Here is a 22,432-nt window from a genome sequence, read left to right on the forward strand (position 1 = left end):
AACTTGCCCAGGATCACTTACACAGCTAGGAAGTGGCGGAGCTCCAGCACCCATGGCCTGAATCATCAGGCTAGACTGCCGCTCTGCAGAGAATGTTCCATGAGGCCAAAGAGAGGAAGTCCATTGCCCTGGGTCACCAGCTACGTAGCAGAGCAGGAAGCTCTCCTGTCTCCTGATTTTGAGGAATCTGCAAGGAGTGTGGTCTTAAAGAGCTAGAGTTTCAATAAGAATCTCTTTCATTATGGAGTCCCTTCTATGTGCCAGGTACTGTGCTAGGTGCTGGTCCCTTGCAAAAGCTTTGAGTGGGTGCTGTTGGCATTCCGAATATGCAGATGAGGAAAATCAAACTTCCGGAAGTAATTCAGGAGGCGTCTTATGCAATACTGTAGAGTGGCTGTTTTAAGATAGCTATATTTTACAAAGATGATACACATGCTAATTACATCTTATCTTTTTCCAAGACAGCAATAAAATAGCAACTGTCTATTGAGTGCCTATAATTATTCTTAGGTTCTCACAACAAGCCGAAAAGGTAATTGTTATTATCCTTGTTTTTCAAGTGAGGAAACTGAGGCTTATAAATATTGAGTATAGTACCCAGGGAGACTTAGGAGGCAGCAGAGTGAAGATTCAAGTCTAAATATGTCTGATTCCAAAGTCTAAACTCTTTTGACCACCTACTACAAGGACAAACATACACACAAAGACACACACGTACGCATGCACACACACTCACCGCACACTGTGTTGTTTCTGGTCCTCATATTCTATGGATTGGGGTAGATAAAGGGGCCAGTCCTTCGGGAAGGCATTGCCTGTTCTACCCTGAGGTGACAGACTTTGGTCTCTATAAAATTGCACCCGAGGGAATCCCCTAGGCAGGCCTCTTTGTCCTCAAATTCCTCTCCTATCTGAGTTGGAAAACAGTCAGCCTCCCGGCAATTGCCCAAGTAATATTTTAGGTTTTTGGTACCCACTGAATTCACTGAGGCAAGATTTCTTTTCATAGCCGTCTGAGGCCCCAGTCCTAGGACTTCCAGATTTGTCTATACCCACGACCACAAAGGAAATGGAGAGGACACAAAGGAAATTTTGAACCTGTTTGTGAGAAGGTCTAGAGCACTTCTGAGAGCAGAGTGGAAATTCTTCAAGTCCGGTGGGTGGATTGTTGGAGGAAAGGTCCACCAGGGCGTGGGGAGAGGGGAGGGGGGGGGAGGAGGAGGAGGAGGAGGAGGATGGAAGAGTAAAAGAGCTCAGCAAACACTGCAGCATGCGCTGGGGGACTCGGTCATCTTCCCAAAACCTTACAGGGAACTGGTTCCACTTTGGACGTGTTATTTGAACAGCCCTGAAATCAGACTATAAAAGTTCATTTTTTTATTTGTCCTAGGGATGCTTCTAAGGACACTGTCATCCATTTAGAGACTTCTTTCTAAAGTTCATAGGAATTTTCTTTAAAAATTAGTGCTAGATGTAAAAATTTGTGAAATCCAAATAAGGTCTGTATCTGAGCTGATAGTAATGAACTATGTTAAATTCCTGGTTTTGATCACTGTGGATGGTTACCTAAGACGTTATCACTGGGGGAAGCTGGGGGAAGATAACACAGGAACTCTCTGTACTATTTTTGCAACTCCTTGTGAGTCTTAAACTATTTCAAAATAAGAAATAAATCTTAGGGGAAAAAAAAATGCTAGAAAGAGCATCGCTTTCCCTAAAAAACCTAGTATGCAACTTCTCTGATGGTGACAGTTCTGTTGCAGAATAAATCCCCCATTTTACTTTGGCTACCAGGAAGCTCAGAGTCAAATTTAAAATTCATTCTAGAAATACCAAGGCCCTTATGGCCTATATATTTATGTTCTTTCTTCAAATGTTGTTTCTATGCTTGCTTATATTTCCCTCTGACTTTTCATTCTTATTTTTATTTCACCATTATTTTATTGTACATATTTCTAGTGAGTGATTTCAAATCCTTTATGGAAAGAAACAATGTATAAATACAAAAACTAATAAAATAATTGGCACAGCTAGTTTATGAGATGGTCATGTATTTGGTTGTTGTTTTTTAATTATCTATGAATTCTGTTTTACTGTTACCTTAAAGCACTTACCTAGTATCAATCACCCTCCGCCCCCACAAACAGGATTTTGAGCCGACTGTCACACGCAGGTTTCCTGCACACTGAGAGTTTCCGCTTGGTCAGGACTCTGCCAGGCAGAGGGACACTCAGCTAATGAGCAGTGAGGGCTGACAGCATCTCAGATGGCGTTACCCTCAGGCAGGGCCGGTCTGGTTGTCACTCTGCCTGCAGAGCCACCATCATGGATGCCTCTATGTGTTGGAAGTATGGGATCCTCCAGACAACCCTTAGTCAAATGCAAATACTCCTCTGAGGAAGGCCAGGGTTTTAACAGCTACGACCTAGAAAGAAGTGCTTTGCAAATGCATTTTAGGAAAGTGCCTTTGTGAACAATTGTGAGTCACACACTGCTCCATGTTTGGGGTTGTTATTATAATTCATTCCACTGTGAACTCAACGCTCAACAGACCCAATGCAAAGCAAACACAAAGCATCCAATACACCCGGGGAGGAGGAGGGAATCAGACAGCCTCCCGGCAGAGGTGACACCATACACCCCCGTCTGTCCAGCCATGAACCAGCAAAGTGGAAAGGGCATGATATGCAGCTCTGCCACTTACCAGCAGTGTGCCTTTCAATGCGTCTTGCCTCCTTTCAGAGCCTGAGTTTCCTCATCTGTAAAATGGGGGTAAGAAGGGCCAACTCACAGACTTATTGTAGGGTAAACAGGCAGTAATGTGTGTAAAGGGCCTAGTACAGTGTCTGGCAGGTTGTTGGCAGTCACAAGTGTTCAATCCTTGCCCCTTCTTCAATAATAATAATAATAATTAACATTTATTAGATGCCAGGAGCTGTGCTAACTTGTAGGAATTCAAAAAATAAAGAAAATAGTGTCCCTGCCCTTAAACGGAAGACAATTAGTGTTCACAGGACACTTACTAGGTACATCATCCTATGTAAGCCTCACGCAGCTCTGTGAGATTGGTAATATTGTCATTCATTCCATTTTACAGAGTAGGACAGTCATCTGCTAAGAATAGTGGCAACACCTCTCACCTGCTAGGAGAGAGGGATGGAATAAAGCTCTTGTAAAGAAGCTCTTAGGATCTGAGGACTGGGAGGAAGCAGACAGACACTGCTGTGGCGGTGTCAAGGGCTCTCTTTATGTGGAAATTTTAAGAAAACTCAGCAAGAACTGTTGCATTGGGAGGAGCAGCTCCAGCCAGGGCCTGGGGAGTGAATTAGAGGATAGCAGACGCTTCCTGCGGCCTTCTCTTCCTCACAGCTCCCTGGTTCTCTTCCTTCAGGTGTCTGCAGCAGCACCCTGGGGACAGCCTGCCCACAGCCAGTGTCATCCTCTGTTTCCATGACGAGGCCTGGTCCACCCTCCTGAGAACTGTGCACAGCATCCTCAACACAGCGCCCAGGGCCCTCCTGAAGGAGATCATCCTGGTGGACGACTTCAGCCAGCAAGGTGGCTGCGGGCTTCTCCCAGGCTCCCTTGGGTGGGCCTGGACCCTGGGAGGAGGCGGGGTCCCATGCAAAGACCGGGGTTTGGAACCTGTTTAGGCAAGGTTCCCAGAAGCAGACCTCCGATGAGAATTCCAGTGCAGGTAACTCATTAGTGAAGAGCCCCTGGGGCAACCAGCAAGGAAGTGGGGGAAGAGGACAGAGAAGGCAGAGCAGCCAAGCACTGCGAAGGTCCTGGCCTGATCCCATGGGGATCTCCCCCAGGCCCCAACCTCCATAGTCCGATAGCTTCTCGCCAAGACACTCAAGAATCACAAGGGAGTGGCCATTCTGTGAGTGCTCCCTGGCTCCCAGACGCTGGGTGAAGCACTTGACGTGCATTAGTCGTTAAATCATCCTTGTGTAGCCTAACCCATTCACTTTCCGGATGAGGAAACTGAGGCCCAGAGAAGAGAACTGACCAGATCTGAGTCATGCCAAGTGCAGCAGAGTCAGGCCCAGAGCCCAGACCTGCAGAATCTTCTTGAATGTCTCCACTGACAAGGAACTCACTCCTGGGAACTAGCCCATTACATGGCTGGGTACCTAAAAGAAAATAGAGACAGAGAAATCACTGCCTGGCTTCTAGGTCAGAGGTTCTCAAACCGGAAAGTGCGTCAGAACCACCACCTGGAAGGCTTGTGAAACACTGATTGCTGAGCCCACCCCAGAACTTCTGCATCGGGGATTGGGCCCAGGAATTTGCATTTCTTATAAGCTCCCAGATGGTGCTGATGCTGCTGGTCCATGGACCACACTTGGAGAACCACTGCTCTAGTCTTTTGCTGGGGCCTGAGGTCTATATCTCTGGCTCAACTAAACGGCCACAGAGGCCCCTCCTGGCCTTGTGGGAAGATCAGACTGCACCGAGGGAAGCTGAGCGTTTGCTCAGGTCCGCAAAACGCTTTTCTTTTCTTTTTTTTTTGTGAGGAAGATCAGCCCTGAGCTAAGATCCGATTCCCAGTCCTCTTTTTTTTTTTTTTTTGCTGAGGAACAGTGGCCCTGGGCTAACACCTGTGCCCACCTTCCTCTGCTTTATATGGGACGCCGCCACAGCATGGTTTGACAAGTGGTGCGTTGGTACGTGCCGAGATCCGAACTTGCGAACCCCGGGCAGCCAAAGCTGAGCGCACGCACTTAACTGCTGTGCCACTGGGCCGGCCCCCGCAAAACCCTTTTCTAAGGGGCATGACAGAGGATAGGATGGAGCGACCAGGTGCCTCTGTTAGTTCTTCCTAAGGTCTTCATGTTGGGAATTTGCCCAGGCTGGCCATGGCAGTGAGTCAGACTAGCTAGAGGCCCCAGGAGTGTGTGGGGTTACTGAGGCACATCTGACTGTGTATTAGGCAGGATGAATGAGCAGGTCCTGGGCTGGGCTGGGTTGGCTGGTGAAAGTGCCCAGAGGCTCTCCAAACCATCAGCTGGGGCAGAGTCCTCCCCAGAGCCCACTTGTGGTCCCTCCCCCATCAGCTGATGAACTGTGTTGTCAGTTTCCCTTGGGAGACTTCCCTTCTCCTTGTGTGTGTAGAAGCAGAGGACCTGGGTCCCAGGGATGTGGGCTACCTCCAATGTCCTCAGCTCCTTCTGCTTTCCACTTAGCTATACTTGGAGCATGGCTTTTGGCCTTGTAATCACAATGAGGCTGCTCTACCTCTAGGCATCACATCTACATTCCAGGCAGGAAAAGGATGACAAGCAGATAGGCAGAGGCTAGCCAAGTTTGTCCTTTTAGAAAAAAATCAGTAGAACAGTTGTTTTTCCAGAATCTTCTCATCCAGTATATTTCTACCAGAGTTGGATCAAAAGGCTACTACTACTAGCAGCAAGGGAGTCTTAGCAGGTGAGAGCTTTTAGCTTCCTGAACAAAATCAAGTTTCTGTTAGCAAGGTGGAAGGGGCGAATGAATGTTGGGAAAAACAACTAGCAATGCTCAATGCAGCGGAGTCACCAATGGGCTGGTTCTCCGATGTGAGGGGCTGGTTCTCAGACATTCAAGTTCAGAAATTTTAACAGCTTCACTAACAGAGGCCCTTCTCTAGGGAATAGACTTGGAGCCAACAAGCTTACTAGAAAAATAATTCCAAAGTAATAACTCAGCACAACATTTTACCACTGAGAAATGCAGCAGCCAAGGGACTGGGAGTCCTTATGTCCACTGCTCAGGACGGTTTCCCCTGCAGAAGAATCTCCGTGAGGAGCCACATGCCACTCAGAAGGCAGCTTCCCAGGGAGCCTGTGGGGCCTTTGGGTAAGGCTGCCTGAACCTTCCCCACTTCCCTGGAGACCCAGCTATCAAAGCAGCCAGACTCTGTGTACCCCAGCCAAGACAGCCTCCAGGCTGGAGAACTGGGGAAATCCTTGCTTTGTGGCTCAGTTCTGTTCAACACACATGCTACTGTGGGCCAGCCCTGTGCTAGGGGTTGGAACAACAGAAATGCATGCAGGACAATCCCTGCCCTTGAGGAGATCTTAGTCCAGTGGGCTGGGGGCTGCCCATTTCCAAGACTTCATGGAGGACACTACTTCTCTGCCAACACATTATTCCATCTCTACTGGCTTGTTCTCGTCGGCTTGTGCTCTTATGTGTACACCTGTGCATGCACACACACATACACACACAACAAAGTTATCTTAAACACAAAACTCAAGAAGCTTCTCTCATTCTTTATTGCCTCCTCCTTAAGGCTCTTTCTCTCCCTTCCCCTACAGAACCATCATTCCTAAAAAAGTGGCTAGACTCTTGGTCTCAGTTTTTCACCACGCACTTTCCCTCCCACCCACTACATTGCCCACTTGCCCCTCCCACTGCAATGGGGCCTCTTTGGCCAGCACCCATGGTCTACCAGCTGCCAAATTTAATGGGCCCTTCTGTCTTTGACGTCCTTGACCACTGTCTTAGGTGGAGTACTCTAGAATCAGATCCTGAGATGGAGATTCATGCGCATGTGATTTTGGGGGGCTGTACTCTCAGGGGAACCCTGCAGAGGAGCGGGGGAAGCAGGAGAGGCAGAGGAAGCAGCTGAACGAAGGTGTGGTTTCAGATGAAGCCCAGCCCCAGCCTGACCCCGTGGGGAGCTCTGCAGTGTAGACTGCCCTCACGGTCTGTCCTGGCCTAAGGCAAGGGAGCGGGCTTCTGTACCCACGCAGGTCGGTCATGGACTCTGGGCTCCTGGGGCCAGGGACGGCATTCTGCACGACTCCCTGGTACTTTCAGGAGAGGCAGTTCCAATACTGAGGGCACGTCTCCAGGGAAGGATGTAACTGCAGTCAGCAGCAAACCCACAGCAGCCGGGACATGTAAACCAAACCAAAGCTGTCAAAGGGATCCCGGGCACCTGAGTAGGGTGCCAACAGGGTCTGCTGCAAGCTCGCTACTGCATCTAGAGAAGGTCAGCACATTCTCTCCTCTCCTGGTTTTATGACATCATCTCTCCTGGTTTTTAATGGAGAGAATCCTGACCCAAACTAATGAAGCAACTTACATCTTAGCAACAAAGACAGTATAAAGATGTATGTGGTTCTCGGGACCCTTGTACTCACCACAGCTCCCAAGAGAGAATTGCCGACAATGATCCTAGTGATGGTCATCACAATCTCACTGGCTGTGGCATCTGTGACCCAACTGACCACAACCCTGTCGATTCCAGGACAACTCAAGTCTGCTCTCAGTGAATACGTGGCCAGGCTGGAGGGGGTGAAGTTGCTCAGGAGCAACAAGAGGCTGGGCGCCATCAGGGCCCGGATGCTGGGGGCCACCAGGGCCACCGGGGACGTGCTGGTCTTCATGGATTCCCACTGTGAGTGCCACCCGGGCTGGCTGGAGCCCCTCCTCAGCAGAATAGCTGGTGACAGGTAACTCACCCCCGGGATCTGTAGAGCAAGAGGTGGGAATGAGAGAATACCGCCTCAGCCACTCACAGAACATCTGCCCACCATTGAAAAAGTGCACAAGTCTCCATCATTAGAGAGCGATTTATTCCTTTTGGTTTTTCAGATGTTTGAGTCTTTTAAGAAGTATAGGAAGTTAGAGTCTTCCAGGCCATCTACCTTGTTTTATAGATATAGAAACTGAGGCCTAGAGAACAGCTTCTATTAAGCTGCCAATATTCCTGAGAAGGGTAACACCTTACTATTGTTGTCACTACCTTTGATTAAAAATCAGCAATTTTAATCAAGATTGTAACATAACCTGGGGAAAATCTCTAAACTTTGTTAGGCCACAGATTACTCTCCCATAAAAAGAAAGCATTAGACTCTGTGATTGCTAAAATTCCATCAAGAACTAACATTCTTTGGTTTTCTGGTTTATATTAGGGGTCTCTAACTTTCTAACCAAGGCCAGCCCTTGGGAATGTGAACTTGGAGAGGGTTGCATTACACACCCCATAGTCAAACACTTAGAATTTTTCTTTGACCATTTCTCCGTTCTCCTTTCCCTGTCTTGCTGTCATTCTCTCCCCTACTTCTTTGCTCCACTCAAACAGTTCCTAAACATGTCTTGTCAACCATTTCCTTCAGTCTGAATATCCCACTCAGGAAAACCAAAACCTGGTGGCCAGCCCACCTTGGACCACCTCAGGCATGCCCCTGAGGCTTGTGGAGGCCTGTCACACTGTAGGAGCTCAATAAATGATTGTTTTGATGATGTCCAGCCAGACAGGAACCAAGCCTGTGATTTCTCTTCTCGCATTCCTTGCCACGGTAAATGTTGCCTGTCTCATTTGAGGTTGGGGATGACCACCTACAAGAAAAAATTTCTGTACAAGAAGGTAGAGGAGTTAGCAAGTAAATCATTAATAGTCCAGTGATTCTTTTTAATACAGAAGAATAATCATAGCTCAAGTGAAATCAAGAAGGATTAATTTTGCCCAATTCCATGACACACATCACTGCCCACTCATGGTTCACATCTCATGAGAAAAGGAGACATGGATAAATTCAGCACCAGAACCAGGACAAGCAAATGTACAAACCCTACAAGGCTGCCATCTTGGATTTTGTTCTCAAAATCTCAATAACTGTGTATCATCAGAGCAGAAACTAAAATTGGTTCTGCCCCTTCCCCATCAAATTCCCATCTTGGTATCAGAGCCAGATGGCTTTCAGAGGGACCTTTAAGATCATCTAGTCCTATCTCATGATTTCATTGTTGAAAAAACCTGAATTCCAGGAACGTCAGAGAGACCCCTCAGAGTCACACAGCCACTTGACGGCTGGGCTGTTCTCTATGTACTTTCATGCAGACATTTAAAAACCCAGTAATTAATACTATTAAGCCTTATGTATATATGACCCTAACAGACTTTTTTCACATACTGTCTTCAGTGACCCCCCCTGTGAGATGCCTCAGGCTGGTATTTTTGCTTCCGTTTCACAGAGACTGAGATTGGGACTCAGAGAGGTAAAATGCTGTGCAAGGGCACACAGAGAGCTGAGTCAGGCGTTCTGACTCTGGGTCCACTGCTCTTTTGATTGTACATGAATTTTTTTAAGAATTGGAGAAGCTGATCAGGGAGAGATATTTAGTCATACCACCCCCACCCTGGTTGTGAGACTTGTGTTAAAACATTAATTAAAATGAGTCCCTCATGTCTGCTTCTCGCATTGGCGCCATTTTCACAGATCTGGAGATTTCTCACTCTAGGCTGAGAAAGACTTGGCAATACCTCAGTGTCCTCAGGTATAAATAAAACGGGGCTCCTGAGAAGCCTTCCACAGTTAAGAGAGGGTGAGTCCATGAAATTCCAATTTCCTGGGCTCTTCCTCTCCTCTGCTTATCAAGCTTTCTCCCGCACACACCCTCTTCCTCTTATTCTCTCTCTCTCTCTCACACACACACACGCAGCCTCTGGTCCTAGACCCACCCTGGCTTGGCTTCCTCTTTACGTCCCCCTCTTCTGTGACTTGACTGTCTTTTTGTCATCCCACACCTCACTCACCGCTCCCTGTGCACTCTGTTTTCTCTGGGCCTCAGTGTTCGGCGTGCAGGCCTTCGCAGGTGAGGGTCTGACAGAAAAGCTCCCTCTCCCAGGTCTGAGTTCTCCTCTCTCTCTGCTGCACACGGCGATGCCCTGTGAGCTGCAGCCTGGGAGAGCATCCCCTTTCAAGGTTCGTTTTCCTCCCCCAGTGATTTTGCTCAGGCGTTTCCCCGGGGCTGCCCGTGGCAGCTCACCAGGTGTAAAGCAAAGCTGTAGAAGCCATGGGGCACAGCTCCTAACAGCGGCTGCTCTTTGAGAGAGGAAAGGGGCCCAAGCTGCCTCTGAGGCTCATGGCAAGAGACATTCTGTCACCAGGTGAGGAGCATTGCCCAGAAAACAAGGAAAGGCCTTTAAGAGCTTTCTTTAAAAAGATGGAGTGGGAATGGTGAGTAAACAGTGTAACAAGCCATACATCAACTATTTCAGAGTTATAACTTCCTCAACATCCTGGTCAGAGAATCCAGGGCCTGGTTACTAGGCCCTGTTTCCCTGCCCCTGCCCACAGAACGGGTCTGCTGAGAGCCATATGGCAACTTGGTATGACAATAAAAGGAGTCCCTTCCTCATGACCCTTTACTCCCATTCCTCAGAAAATTTGTCATAATATACTCATTTTGTTAGAACAAGACACTTTAATGCTAACTGCCAGAAAAGTTAGAAATAAATATTCAAATTTACGTCTATAGTATTTGAGGCATTCTTTAGGATTGGGCAGTGTACAACCCACATAACAGACAGAGTTTCTCTAAGAGCAATTGTTTTTAGGACAGTCCTAGGAGGTGGTGATTGGTGGCTGGTTTCTACATAAAGTAACAAAGGTGAAAATCAAGAGTAGCTGTCATTCCACCTGCCAATTGCCTTGTGCTGATTGCCAGCTCTACTCTAGTCCCCAAGCCAAGGAATGAGAGTCATGGCTTGAGAAAAATGAAGATTTCCAAGGGAAAAGGGATGCCCTTAGCACAGTGCTGAAAGGCAACACCATCTTAAGGGTGATCCTGGCTCAAGAGGCTGCCCAAGCTGTTTCCCACTTGGATTGATCTGGTCCCCCATTCTTAAGGCCACCTAGTGCTCAGCCAGGGCTGAGCCTGCTCAGTGGGGAGAAGCAAGGTGGGGCAAGGAAGAGACCACCTCCCACCTCTTTGCCCTTCAGGGGTCAAATGATTGAAGGCAGCCTGAGGAATCCCATGTGAGTGTGTGTGAGTATGTGTGTGTGTATTTGAGTGTGTGTGTATTTGAGTGTGTGTGTATTTGAGTGTGTGTGTGTGTGTGTGTGTGTTGAGGAGCAGCAGGGGGATCAAGATGCCTCCCAGCCCGCAGAGGGGTTTGATGCCCCAAGGAGACTCTCCAGCCCCCATCCTACTCCACACTCCTCAGCATGACGGAGTCCTGGAAGGGCTGGCACCAGTCCTGGGGTCACACCTGAGCAGCAAGAGCTCTGGGAAGAGAGAATTCAGAGTCTTCTGCTTCTCAGTATAAGAAACTTTCCACAACACTGGGAATTTGCGTCAACTTCCAAAACGACTTTACACATCCAAGACCTGGATAAACATCTAGGTCCAGGAAAAACAAAGAGGGCTAAAACAAACTAGGGCTTATTCTTCCTTGCGGTAAAAGAGTGGGCTGGTAAGGTTGAAAATGCAGTTAGCTTTTGAATGTCTGGACAGGAGTTTATTGGTTGACCTCACATATTTCAGTTAACCAGTCTTTGTTGACAGCTTGACTGCCACTGTTTGTCTTTTGAAACTCAAACAATTTGACCTCCTCTAGCTTAGAAAGGCTTAAGAGATGATCGACCTCGTATCTGCCTGCGAGTTAAAACCCAATTCGCAAGCGAGAGAATGATGGAGTAAGCAGACACTTCTAGCTCCTTCCAAGTCAAACAGGGCAGCTTTGCTATTTTGCTTTAAGTGAATTCCAAGAACACAGACACATGTGTAGGTATGAAACCCAAAGCTAAATATAAGACTGTTTGTCATTTTTTCAATCACTCTTTTTGAGTCACTAGACTGCAGTTACTCCCTAGTTCAGCCCTGGTTAAGCAGCTGCTATGGTCCATGGAAATAAAAACCAAGACAGAAAACATCTCTTGCTTCGTTCATTGAGATTTTATTCTTCATCTCTGTCCAAAATATACTCAAAGAGGCTCATGATTAATCACCTACGTGTCTGGTTAAAGTAGAAGGAAAAGGAGATTTCAGAAAGGAAAAGATGGCATTGGGAATCAGAGGTAATACAGTTATTAGAGGTGAGCTTTACATATGACTCTGAGCTTCCAGCAAGACAGAGCAAAAAGTGAAATTTGATGAATTTGAGAGTTCTCGTTTTCTGATAAAAAGTAATGTACACACACCTTTGTCAGGAAGGACGCAGCTCAGAGATCTAGGATGATTTGATTGTGTGGAGGCTCGAATGCAATTTCCTTTCTCGTCCTGTTATGGCACAAATCTGACGAGACTTCAGAATTCAGCCACACGGCTTCCCTGGCTCTTAATTTTGAAATTCCACAAAATGCTTTGCCAATAGCCAAATCCATCCCATCTGCTCAGTTCATTCCACAGTAAGTGGAGACTTCGGAGGGGGCTGGGTGTCCTCGTTTCTTCCTTGATCTTGCTTCTCAGTTTTCTTAGGTCAAGGCAAGGTGCGCAAAAATGGTAGAGACCCAGAAGGATTGTTGCCCTTCCCTTCCAGAGGGAACAATGTGAAACAGGCAGGAAAAGCATATCAAGATCCTCACTCTAAATATAAACCCCATGACTCCTCACACCAATGTCAGTCACTTAAGGCCACAGATTAAAGCAGATAATTGAACCCCAGGACCACCCCGGCCCTCTCTGTATGGTCTAGGCTTACGCCAGCCCTGGCTGGCTCCGGGATGAAAGAAACAGAGAAGGAAATCGATAGGAGTGTAAACATAGCCTGGCTGGCGTCTCTCCTCCCAGGAATTGTGCTTCTCTTAGAGTGGTACCTTCCAGCCACTCCCGAGTTCAGGCCTGATCCATTCCATGGCACAGATTCTAGAAGTAACAGTCTTGAGAAGCAAGAAAAAAATGTGATTGAGATATTGGCTATTGGAGAGCAGCTCCTGGAACACCTGAGTGATTACCTGTTTAGTTAAAAGGGGAAGTTTCCGGGGCTGGCCTGGTAGCATAGTGGTTAAGTTCATGCACTCTGCTTCGGCAGCCTGGGGCTCACAGGTTCAGATCCCAGGTGTGGACCTATGCACTGCTTATCAAGCCATGCTGTGGCAGGCGTCCCACATGCAAAATAGAGGAAGATGGGCACAGATATTAGCCCAGGGCCAATCTGCCTCATCAAAAAGAGGAGGATTGGCAACAGATGTTAGCTCAGGGCTAATCTTCCTCACCAAAAAAAAAAAGAAAGGTGAAGTTTCCAACCTTTACCAATTTCCCACATCACCCTCTCTGAGGTCATTTCCCAGGCTGTGCAGAAAAAATGAGATAAAATACAATCACCAACAGCATCAGTAAATGAGAAAATCCACATAGACTCAGGACTTTGGTTTGCTTGTAGACACCATGTGCCCATATTAATTTTAATAATATATTTTAGTAAACCCAGTATATGCAAAATATTATTGCAACATGCACTCAATATAAAATTATTGAGGTTTTTACATCTTTTTGTCATACTAAGTCTTGTCAAAATAAATCCAGTATGTATTTTAGCCTTATATCACATCTCGATTTGGACAGACCACATTTTAGGTGCCCAGCAGCCACATGTGGCTATTGATTGCCATGTGGGACAGCACGTGTGTAGATTATGTTTCTATCCCCCAGCAAGTGAATGGTTTATATCCCTTACTTGATTCCACAATTCTTTCCAGGAGCCGGGTGGTGTCTCCAGTCATAGATGTGATTGACTGGAAGACTTTCCAGTATTACCCCTCCAAGGACCTGCAGCGCGGGGGGTTGGACTGGAAGCTGGCTTTCCACTGGGAGCCTTTGCCGGAGCATGAAAGGAAGGCGCTCCAGTCCCCCATCAGCCCCATCAGGTGAGGCTCCATCGCACAGCCTGCTTTTCCTTTGCTTCCTCAAGATGGACTCGGCAGCTCGGGGTCTAATCCTGGCTCCATATGGCTCCCTTAGTTTCCTAGCAAGTTACTTAATCTGTGCCTCAGTTTCCTCGTCAGTAAATTGGGGATAATAACAGTACTTACCTTCTAAGGTTGTTGTGAAGATTGAATGAGTTAACGTATGAAAAGCATTTAGAGAGTGCCAGGCGCTCAGCTATAGGTGTTATTATTGTCATATTGTTATATTAACGGAGTCCAGCGAAGCTCTTCCAGGTGGCTTCAATGGATGCCCCTGTGTGGGACAGTGACAGACCCTGAGCTGGGACCTTGATCCAGCTCCGTCTAACCAGGTAACATTAGAATTTCCCTGGCCTCACGTACTTCCTCGGGAAAAAGGAAGAATTCAGCCAGGTGAAGGCTAAGACACCATAACTCTCAAAATATTTCCAATTTTATTTTGATTGGTTGGTTGTTTGGTCTGATCTTTGGATGTGTTTGGTTTTTAGACAATTATTCTATTTAAGCAGATGTTCTAGATATCATCTGCTGCATAACAAACCATCCAGACTTAGTGATGTGAAACCACAACAGTTTTATTAAGCTCATGATTCTGTGAGTCATGAATTATGAAAGGGAGCATCAGGGTTGGTTGTCTCTGCTCCATGGTGTTTAGGGCTTCAGCGGAATGCCAGGAAATGGCTCAAGAGCTGGGGGCTGGAATCCCCCAGAGGCTTGTTCACTTGTCTGAAGACTGATGCTGGCCATCAGCTGGGACCTTGGTGGGAACTGCACCTGTTCTCTCCATGAGGTCACTGCGCATGGCTAGTTGGGGCTGACCACACTGTGGCACTGGGTTCTGAGACTAAGCATCCCAGGAGAGGCAGGTAAAGCAAGCTCTATTCCCCTCTCCATTTAAAAAAATAATTTATCGAGGTGAACTTCACAAAACATAAAGTTAACCATTTAAAAGTGAACAATTCAGTAGCCTTTAGTGCATTCACAATGTTGTACAAACACCACCTCTGTCTAGTTCCAAATATTTCCATGACTCCAAGGTAAACTTCCGTACCCATTAAGCACTGTCTCCCATTCTCCCCTCCCCCCAGCCCCTGGCAACCACCAATCTACCCTCTGTTTCTATGGACTGATCTATTCTGGATATTCCGTATAAATGGAATCATACAATATGTGACCTTTTGTGTCTGGCTTCTGTCACTTACATAATGTTTTAGAGGTATGCATCCCCTTCTATAACCAAGACTCAGACTCATGTAGGGTCAGCTCTACCATAGTCACAGGCCCACCCAAGTTCCTGGGTAGGAGACATAGACCCTGCCTCTCAATGTCAATGTCACATTGGAATAAGAGCCTCTGGAATAAGGGATCTGGTTGTGTCCATCTTTGGACGGCTGACCTCCATCTGCCGTAGTCGACCTCCATCATATACGACCCACCACCAACCAATCATCCAAGTCGTTCCTGAGTGCCTAGTACAGGGACACGGAACGAAGGAATTAGGCACAAACAGGCCTTCCAACGGTCTGCCCAAGAGTTAGAGTAACTCTAACAGTAGACATTTGATAAGGCACAAGCTTAGCTTTGCAAAATATAATTCTCTTTATTTTGCAATAACTAGACTTAGGTAATTTCTATCTTGATCCCTCTCTCCACTGAATGGCAGAAAACTTCCAGACAAACTAGTCAAATTCCATGGTAGCTTAGTCATCTCATACTTAAATCCATCATCCAGGCATGTCCCCCTTCCCTGTCTCCCTGAAGATGACTTTGAGCTCCAGGCTTCTGTGGGGGCAGTGTGGAGAGGGAGGGCCCCAACTCGGGCTCAGGCTGTCCTGCATCGGTGTGCCCCATGATGTACCTTCACTGGTCATGGCCTCTGGCCAGGGGTTGGCATGCATGGCCACCAGCAGCCTGCACCCTCCACGCGGTATCTGCCAAAGTCTCACATCGGTATGTGGGAAGAAAGAGGAGGACAGAGCCTGACTGTTTCCCTTTGTCCAGCCTGGTGCTACCTGCCTTAGGATATCTTGTTTTAACCAAGGTCTTCTTCCTGAAGGTCTCCCTGGAGGGACTCAGGAGTGGCCCCGTGGCCCTCCCTACAGGAGCAGTACCTGGGGATGGAGTATAAAAGGTCCAGGCACCCACAGCTCTCTTTTTATAAAACACTGGGATTTTTGACATGGTTGCTTGGCTCCAGTCTATCTGAGCCCAGAGTCCACTCTCAGCCACCGGAGCTCCCCCCTGGTGGGCCTCCCTGATGTGCTCCAGGTTCTGACTGCAGTCTGTTCTGTCTTCTGTCTGCCCAGGAGCCCTGTGCTGCCCGGCGGGGTCGTGGCCATGGACAGACATTACTTCCAAAACACTGGAGCGTATGACCCTCTCATGTCACCGAGGGGTGGCGAAAACCTCGAACTGTCTCTCAAGGTACGTCCTGGACCAAGGGAGGACCCAGGGGGTTCTCTGGAGTGGTGTGTGGTCACAGCTTGGAGGCAGCATTAGAAATGCCACCGGTCAGGGGTAAGGCTGTGGGCAAATTATAAAGTCATTAAATGCGGAGTGTCAAATCTCCTGTTTCCTCCACTTTCCCATCTCTCTTGTGTCCTATCTTGATTTTACCCTCAGCCCCTCTCGTGAACTCACCTATCAAACCTGCCTGTAGGAAAGGGCATAGTATCAGTCATCTACCCCCTAGTGCAGGGGTTCCGGTACCTTCTCTGTTCACCCATAGGCCAAAACAAATACCAAACAGTTCTGTGTATTGAGTAGTCTGGTCTAAACAACTTAATAAGTATTTAGCACTTGTTGGGCACTGCACAACTTCTCAAACCTTGGAATCAGATGGACACCACCACTCTCATTTCCTGTTTTCATTTTCCTCTTTACCCCCAAGTGTGGAATGACAGTCTTCCCATCAAATGAATTCCAGGCATTTAGGAGAAGGCAGGAGGGATATGGAGAGCAGAGAACCCTCCTGAAGTAGGAAAGACCGTGTTGAAGGAAAGCTTGCTTTGATCTCTACACAAATGGCTCTGGTACCTTCATAGCAGCAAACTGCACGAGCTTTAGAAATCCCCTGACCACGGGGACACCTTTTTCCCCAAGGAAGCCCCTGTGGGGAATGGGGGTGCTAATCCACGTGGCCACATCTCTATAAGGGCTAACTGTGCATCTGTTTCAAGGGGGCCACGTTCAGGTAGTTCCATGGTGTGGCCCCCTTACCCCACCAGTTCCGCCCCAGGACAACAGCCCCTGTTCTTCCCACCGTGTCACTCCCTTGCCCAGAACTCCCGGATCTGGAACCTTTGCTGCCCCCTGAGCACTGGAATTATCTTTACCATTTATGCTCATGATTTCCTGTGCATGTTGCCAGCCCCTCGCGGGGTCCCTTACTTCCCGCGTTCTTGGAGTGGAGTGCAGAGGTGTTTATTTTCTCTTCATGGCAGGCCTGGCTCTGTGGTGGCTCCGTTGAAATCCTTCCCTGCTCTCGGGTGGGGCACATCTACCGAAATCAGGATGCCTATGCCCCCCTTGACCAGGAGGCCACCCTGCGGAACAAGGTTCGCATTGCCGAGACCTGGCTGGGCTCGTTCAAAGAAACCTTCTACAGGCACAGCCCAGAGGCCTTCTCCTTGAGCAAGGTAAGGAGAGAGCCCGGCAGGGGCTTCTAGAGCCGTCACAGGGCCACCAGCTGGAGGCTGCGCCAAGGAGTGCCTCTCCCTCCAGGCTGGAGGGGAAAATAGAAGCTTCTGGCTTGGGCTTCCCTTGAGTTGCCTCTCTCAAGAGGCTCCTCTACCTGGCAGGGCTGTCCTCTGTCTCTCCCAGCATCTCCACGGGGTGTCATGGCTGGTCTCAGCCTGGAACCCTCTGATGTCTGTGAGTTGACATCTATGGGATGCGATCCTTCACCATGGGGCCAGAGGAGAGATTGGGCGGGGAGCAAGAGATGAAACAGGTCTCAGAGGGCCCTTTCATCCTGACAAAGTGCTCAAGGCTGTGAAATTATCCAAGACGTGAAATAAACATAGATATTAAAATAAACATAAAGGATCCAAAACAAGCCACAGAAAAATAAAAATTTTAAACATTTAATAAAATGTCCACAAACAGTGCATTTTCAACTGGTCAGCTGCCACCCAGCTTACTTCTTATGCAGTGACACATAAATGTGAATTGGGACATTGAATGTGGGACGTGGGTTCACATTAATGCTTGCTGCGCTGCGAGTGGGGGCTCCAAAGGTAAGATTTTCAGGACCCACAATGGTCCTGGAACAGCTCCCACGAGCCCCTCACCAGCCCTCACTGCTGGGTGTGGTCCGTTCCCTGATCCACAAATGTCCCTATCTGCTCATTTGATGACTTTCACAAGGAGAAGGGCACCTCCTACTGGTAAATGAGAAGACCATTTTTTTCTGACCTCTTTTTTTCTTTTGAACATTCTCATTACTTCATGTTTTGGAAATGTCCTATTGCTTACTTTGATGTCAAGATTTAACAACATCACTGCCTCTCTGAAGGTGTTTGATAGCATGCATTTACTTTAAATTTAAATAGCTAAAAGTTAATTTTACTCTAATAATTTCTATCCTTCCATCCCCCTTCTTGCCCCACCCCCAAAACCCTCACATGGATTTTGAGATACAGAAATGCTGGGCACCCAGAAGACAAGGCCAGGGTTTCACTGCTGGAGGCGTTGATGTTCTCTTGTTCTCTCCTCTCTCAGGCATGGTTGTACAGAAGGGAAAGTTCATTGTCATCTGAGGTCAAACAAGGGCTGGGTAGACTTGCCAGTTTGTCTCATCACTGCTAAAGGTGAAGGTGATGGAACGTGCATGAAGGAATGTTTCCGCTTTGGTAGCAAAGTTCAGACCTGGAGAGTGGCTGGGGAGGTCTCAAATGAACACTAAGAATGCCAAGAAACTATCAAAAAACTTATACTAATTTTCTTAGAGGAAAGAGTGAGCCATCTCTTTGGTTTAATGGTGGGTAAATATGCTGAATAAACAAAAAAATTCTGCCTTGGAGTTGTTCTCAAAGTTTCTGTGGATAGACTCATCAGGGGAAATGGTTAAAATGAAGATTCCAGGATCCCCACCCCAACTTACTGAATCATAGTCTCTGGGATAGGGCCCAGGAATCTGCATTTTAACAAGTTCCTTGGGCATTTCTGAGCCAGGTGCTCAGGGGATCACACTTTGAGAAGCATGTAGAGAGCATTTCAGTATCGCAGACTCAGACCCTACTCTTCCTAATATTTTCATCTGAGGACTAACAGAGGGGAAAAGCAGAATCAAACCAAACTCACTTCACACAGTCTGTTGGGCCAGTGTCTAATTGCCAAACTAGAGGCCATCACTCTGACATGAACTTCCTATTCCAGGCCCCTCTCTTTTCCTCTCCCCATCATCCCAGGAAATAATTATCTCTCTTTCTTTGTTTTTGGTCCTTCCAACCCCTTCTCAGCACCTCTTTCTTCCCTAAAAATTTCCAGGATTTAGTACAAAATTTATGGGTAGGGGTCTTTGTATCTTATTAATACAACTAAACACATAAATTTATACTAAAGTGTTAAGGACTTACCTTGATATCTATCCCATATATTGTATTATAAAGGAGAATCTCAAGGAAAGGGGATAGTGTAGCCCAAAGGAATGGTTTGTTAATAGAGGAAATTGGGCACTTAGAGGGGAAGAAAGGTAAACTTGCCTTGTCCCCACCTCCACCCCCCATTTCCTGGCTTACTTCACCTCAGTTGCCCTTGGCTCAGTTCCTGCCTCCATAAGGCCAATCATGGTGCTGCACCACACCAGCCTAGGTGCAAAGCCCACCATTGCGCCAGTTTCCACAGAAAAGCCATCAAAGCACAGATAGCACGGTCTTTGTAGACTGAAGATGTGAGGGTTGTGGGAAGGGAGTGACATCAGCTACCATGTTGCTGGTTCCATAACTCTCTCTAGGGAAGACTCATCCTGCTCTGTTCCTTCCAAACCCTCTTCTCCCAACACATTACCTTCCCGCCTGTCTATAGCCCTGGGGAACTGTGGTGTTGGTCCCCTCATTCTGTCCCAATCCTTCAGCTTCTTCCCAGACACCTCTATCCCACCCCCACCCTCACCACATGAATTCTGGCATAAAGCAGCCTTGCTCCAACTCACTGCCTGTGCCTTTCTCCTCTTCCAGGCTGAGAAGCCGGACTGCACAGAACGCTTGCAGCTGCAAAGGAGACTGGGTTGTCGGATGTTCCACTGGTTTCTGGCCAACATCTACCCTGAGCTGTACCCATCTGAATGCAGGCCCAGGTTCTCTGGAAAGGCAAGGCATGACCCAGAGAAGATGAGGAGGAAGGGGAGGGGGTGGGCAGCTTCGCCAGGCAGAAACTGGGTGTTCAGATGCTGTTCCCTGACCCTGGCCAACCTGTCCCAAGCTCAGCGGGGCCTAGGAGGCTTCCATGCCCGCCCTGAGGGAGGTGACCGGATTGCCCCATAACCTGTCCCAGGGCCCTTCATCACGACAAGTACAGACTGCCTCCTTCAGTTCTGTCCCTTAGGATCAGTGCCTTCAGCTTGACCTCGCTCATTTTTGTGGCCTGAACCTGGCACCCTGAGCCACACTCCAGAGAGGGAAGGACAACAGCGTCTTTACAGTGGAGGGTGGGATTCACTGCTGTGTGGGTGTCCACTTTCAGCTCCACAACACTGGACTTGGCTTCTGTGCAGACTGCCAGGCAGAAGGGGACATCCTGGGCTGTGCCATGATGCTGGCTCCTTGCAGTGACAGCCGGCAGCAACAGGTGGGTGGTCAGAGTTCTCAGGGTTACAGCCCAGGGAAGACCTGAGAGCGATCTTTCCTGGGATGCCCCTCACTTCCGTGTGGGGCATCTCCTTTCAGCGGTCCCATGTCCCTTGACTGCCCACGGTCCCCCACTCTGATGACACAACCCAGCTCTGCCCACCCCATCCTAGCTGCAAGTGCAGACACAGATGTCATCAGAGAATATGAGCATCTGAGCCTGAGGGAAGTGGAGAGGCTGTTTAGCCCACGCCTTCATCTGACAGATGAGGAGACTGAGGCTCAGAGAGTAGCTGCCCAGAAGTTGTGACACAGGTGTCTCCAGGGTTCAGGCAGGTAAAGGAAATGAGCACAGTGAGCTGGATGGAGGCTGCTGTGCCTGAGGAGCACACGCCCCATCCGAGAGGACAGTTGCACCTGCCCAGCCCCAGCAAAGTGTTTTTTGTTTGTATAAAAGTAAATCCAATATTATGAGATCATCCAAAATTTTAAAAAATGCTGGAAATCCAGTTTATGGAAAGCTCCCTATTTAAATTTAAAAAACTATAATTAGAGACCAAAGAAAACCTCTTTGCAGGCGGATTTCCACCAGGGCACCATTTTGAAACGTCTGGACCAGCCAGAGATCATCAGCCAAGTAGAACCAGAGATGGGAAGTGGGTTGCCCAAGTGTGCACTGTAGATACAGAAGCACTGAGGAAGCAAGGGGAGCCCAGGAAATGTTCCCCATGCAGGGGTGCCTCAGACCACGCAATGGGATATACTCTTTAAGTCTCAAGTCCTCTGATGCTGAGTCCCGTCCCAGTAGATGTGTTGTGACTTTCAGGTATTTAATGGGGGTCTATGGGAGCTGAAGCTCCCAGAGTGGAAACTTTAGGGCACCACAGGAGCTTGGTGTATGTGTGTGTCTGTCTATGTCTGTGTGTGTGTACATGAGTGTGTGTGTGTGCATATGTGTGTGTGTGTGTGTGTGTGTTAAGTGGAGAGGAAGGGCTGAATTTGGAGCAGAAAGGCTCATGGCTCATGGCTCCAGGGGACCATCTGCTCCTCTTGCCAGAGGAGGGCTTACACACAGGTGGAGTCATTGGCTCCAGGTTTGGAGCACTGGCCTCATTCAGAACATTTCCCATGCACAAAGCAATTTGGTCTGTGAAATTCCTTCCACAGGGAGAAAGGCTTTCGCTCCACAGTCAGAAGGAAGGCAGAGAGTACAAATGCCCCTGGGGAGAGGAGGGAAACAGCACCTAAGCTCCACTGGGCTGCCAGGGCTGGTGGGATCCTCTCCCCAGAAAGGAGGGCTCTGATAACTTGCTTGGGGAGGGAACAAGAGACAGCACTGAAGACGAACTCCGCGCATTTGCCCGAGGCCCCATTCTGCAGCATGGCTGGACCCCTCAGTACACAACAAAGATGGGGCTGCCCTGGTGACAACAAAAGCTTATGGCCCAAAGGGCAGCCAAAGAGAGACGCTGAACATGACCAGCAAGCACTCTGCCCACAGGGAGAGGCCCCTTCTTGAGTCAGAGTTCCTGTTCATTGTATATATGGCCCACAGGATAGACTATTTGAAATCAACACCACAGCTAGTAAGGATAGGTCAGTCTAGCAGCTTGTCCATTCCCTGGTCATAGTTCTTAACCCTTTTAGGTGCTATTTTGAGGTTGCCCTATCGGGGCAGGATCAGCTCCTGACCCAAAATGTGGTACCGATATTGAGACTGATGACTCCACACATGCAGCAAGAGAGAATGAGAAGCATTATTGTCCACTTAATGAGACTTTTGGGGGGAAAGCAGGGCAGGCTGCCAAGCAGGCCTGCAGCTGGCCTGAGAGAACAAGAAAGAGCGATGGCTTTGGCTCCTGTGTGGTCAGGGGTGGGCCGGTGCGGGCTCCCAAGCTCAGGCTGGGGCTTACCTGGTTTGAACTTCCCTCCACCGGAAAGGAAATACCAGGGCTTTCTCATGAGTTCGCCCAGAAGTGGGACAAGAGGAGAAGGCAAAGGCGTGGGGCTTGAAGCTCA

At 48.2% G+C, this 22,432-nt stretch overlaps 1 protein-coding gene across 1 annotated transcript in view; it reads left to right on the plus strand.

The window, feature by feature from the left end:
* The window catches only part of GALNT15 (polypeptide N-acetylgalactosaminyltransferase 15), a 44,100-nt gene that overhangs the window by 16,091 nt on the left and 5,577 nt on the right, over positions 1-22,432 (plus strand). Inside the window, exons 2-8 of the mRNA XM_004419399.3 lie at positions 3,392-3,558; positions 7,241-7,445; positions 13,419-13,586; positions 15,932-16,049; positions 17,069-17,263; positions 19,805-19,936; positions 20,310-20,414. Of these exons, the coding sequence (XP_004419456.1) occupies positions 3,392-3,558; positions 7,241-7,445; positions 13,419-13,586; positions 15,932-16,049; positions 17,069-17,263; positions 19,805-19,936; positions 20,310-20,414 (1,090 nt within the window). The remainder of the gene's footprint in view (positions 1-3,391; positions 3,559-7,240; positions 7,446-13,418; positions 13,587-15,931; positions 16,050-17,068; positions 17,264-19,804; positions 19,937-20,309; positions 20,415-22,432) is intronic.

Source organism: Ceratotherium simum, chromosome 5, assembly GCF_057802395.1.
Source record: "Ceratotherium simum simum isolate JZ-2026a chromosome 5, ASM5780239v1, whole genome shotgun sequence".
Taxonomy (NCBI): Eukaryota; Metazoa; Chordata; class Mammalia; order Perissodactyla; family Rhinocerotidae; genus Ceratotherium; species Ceratotherium simum.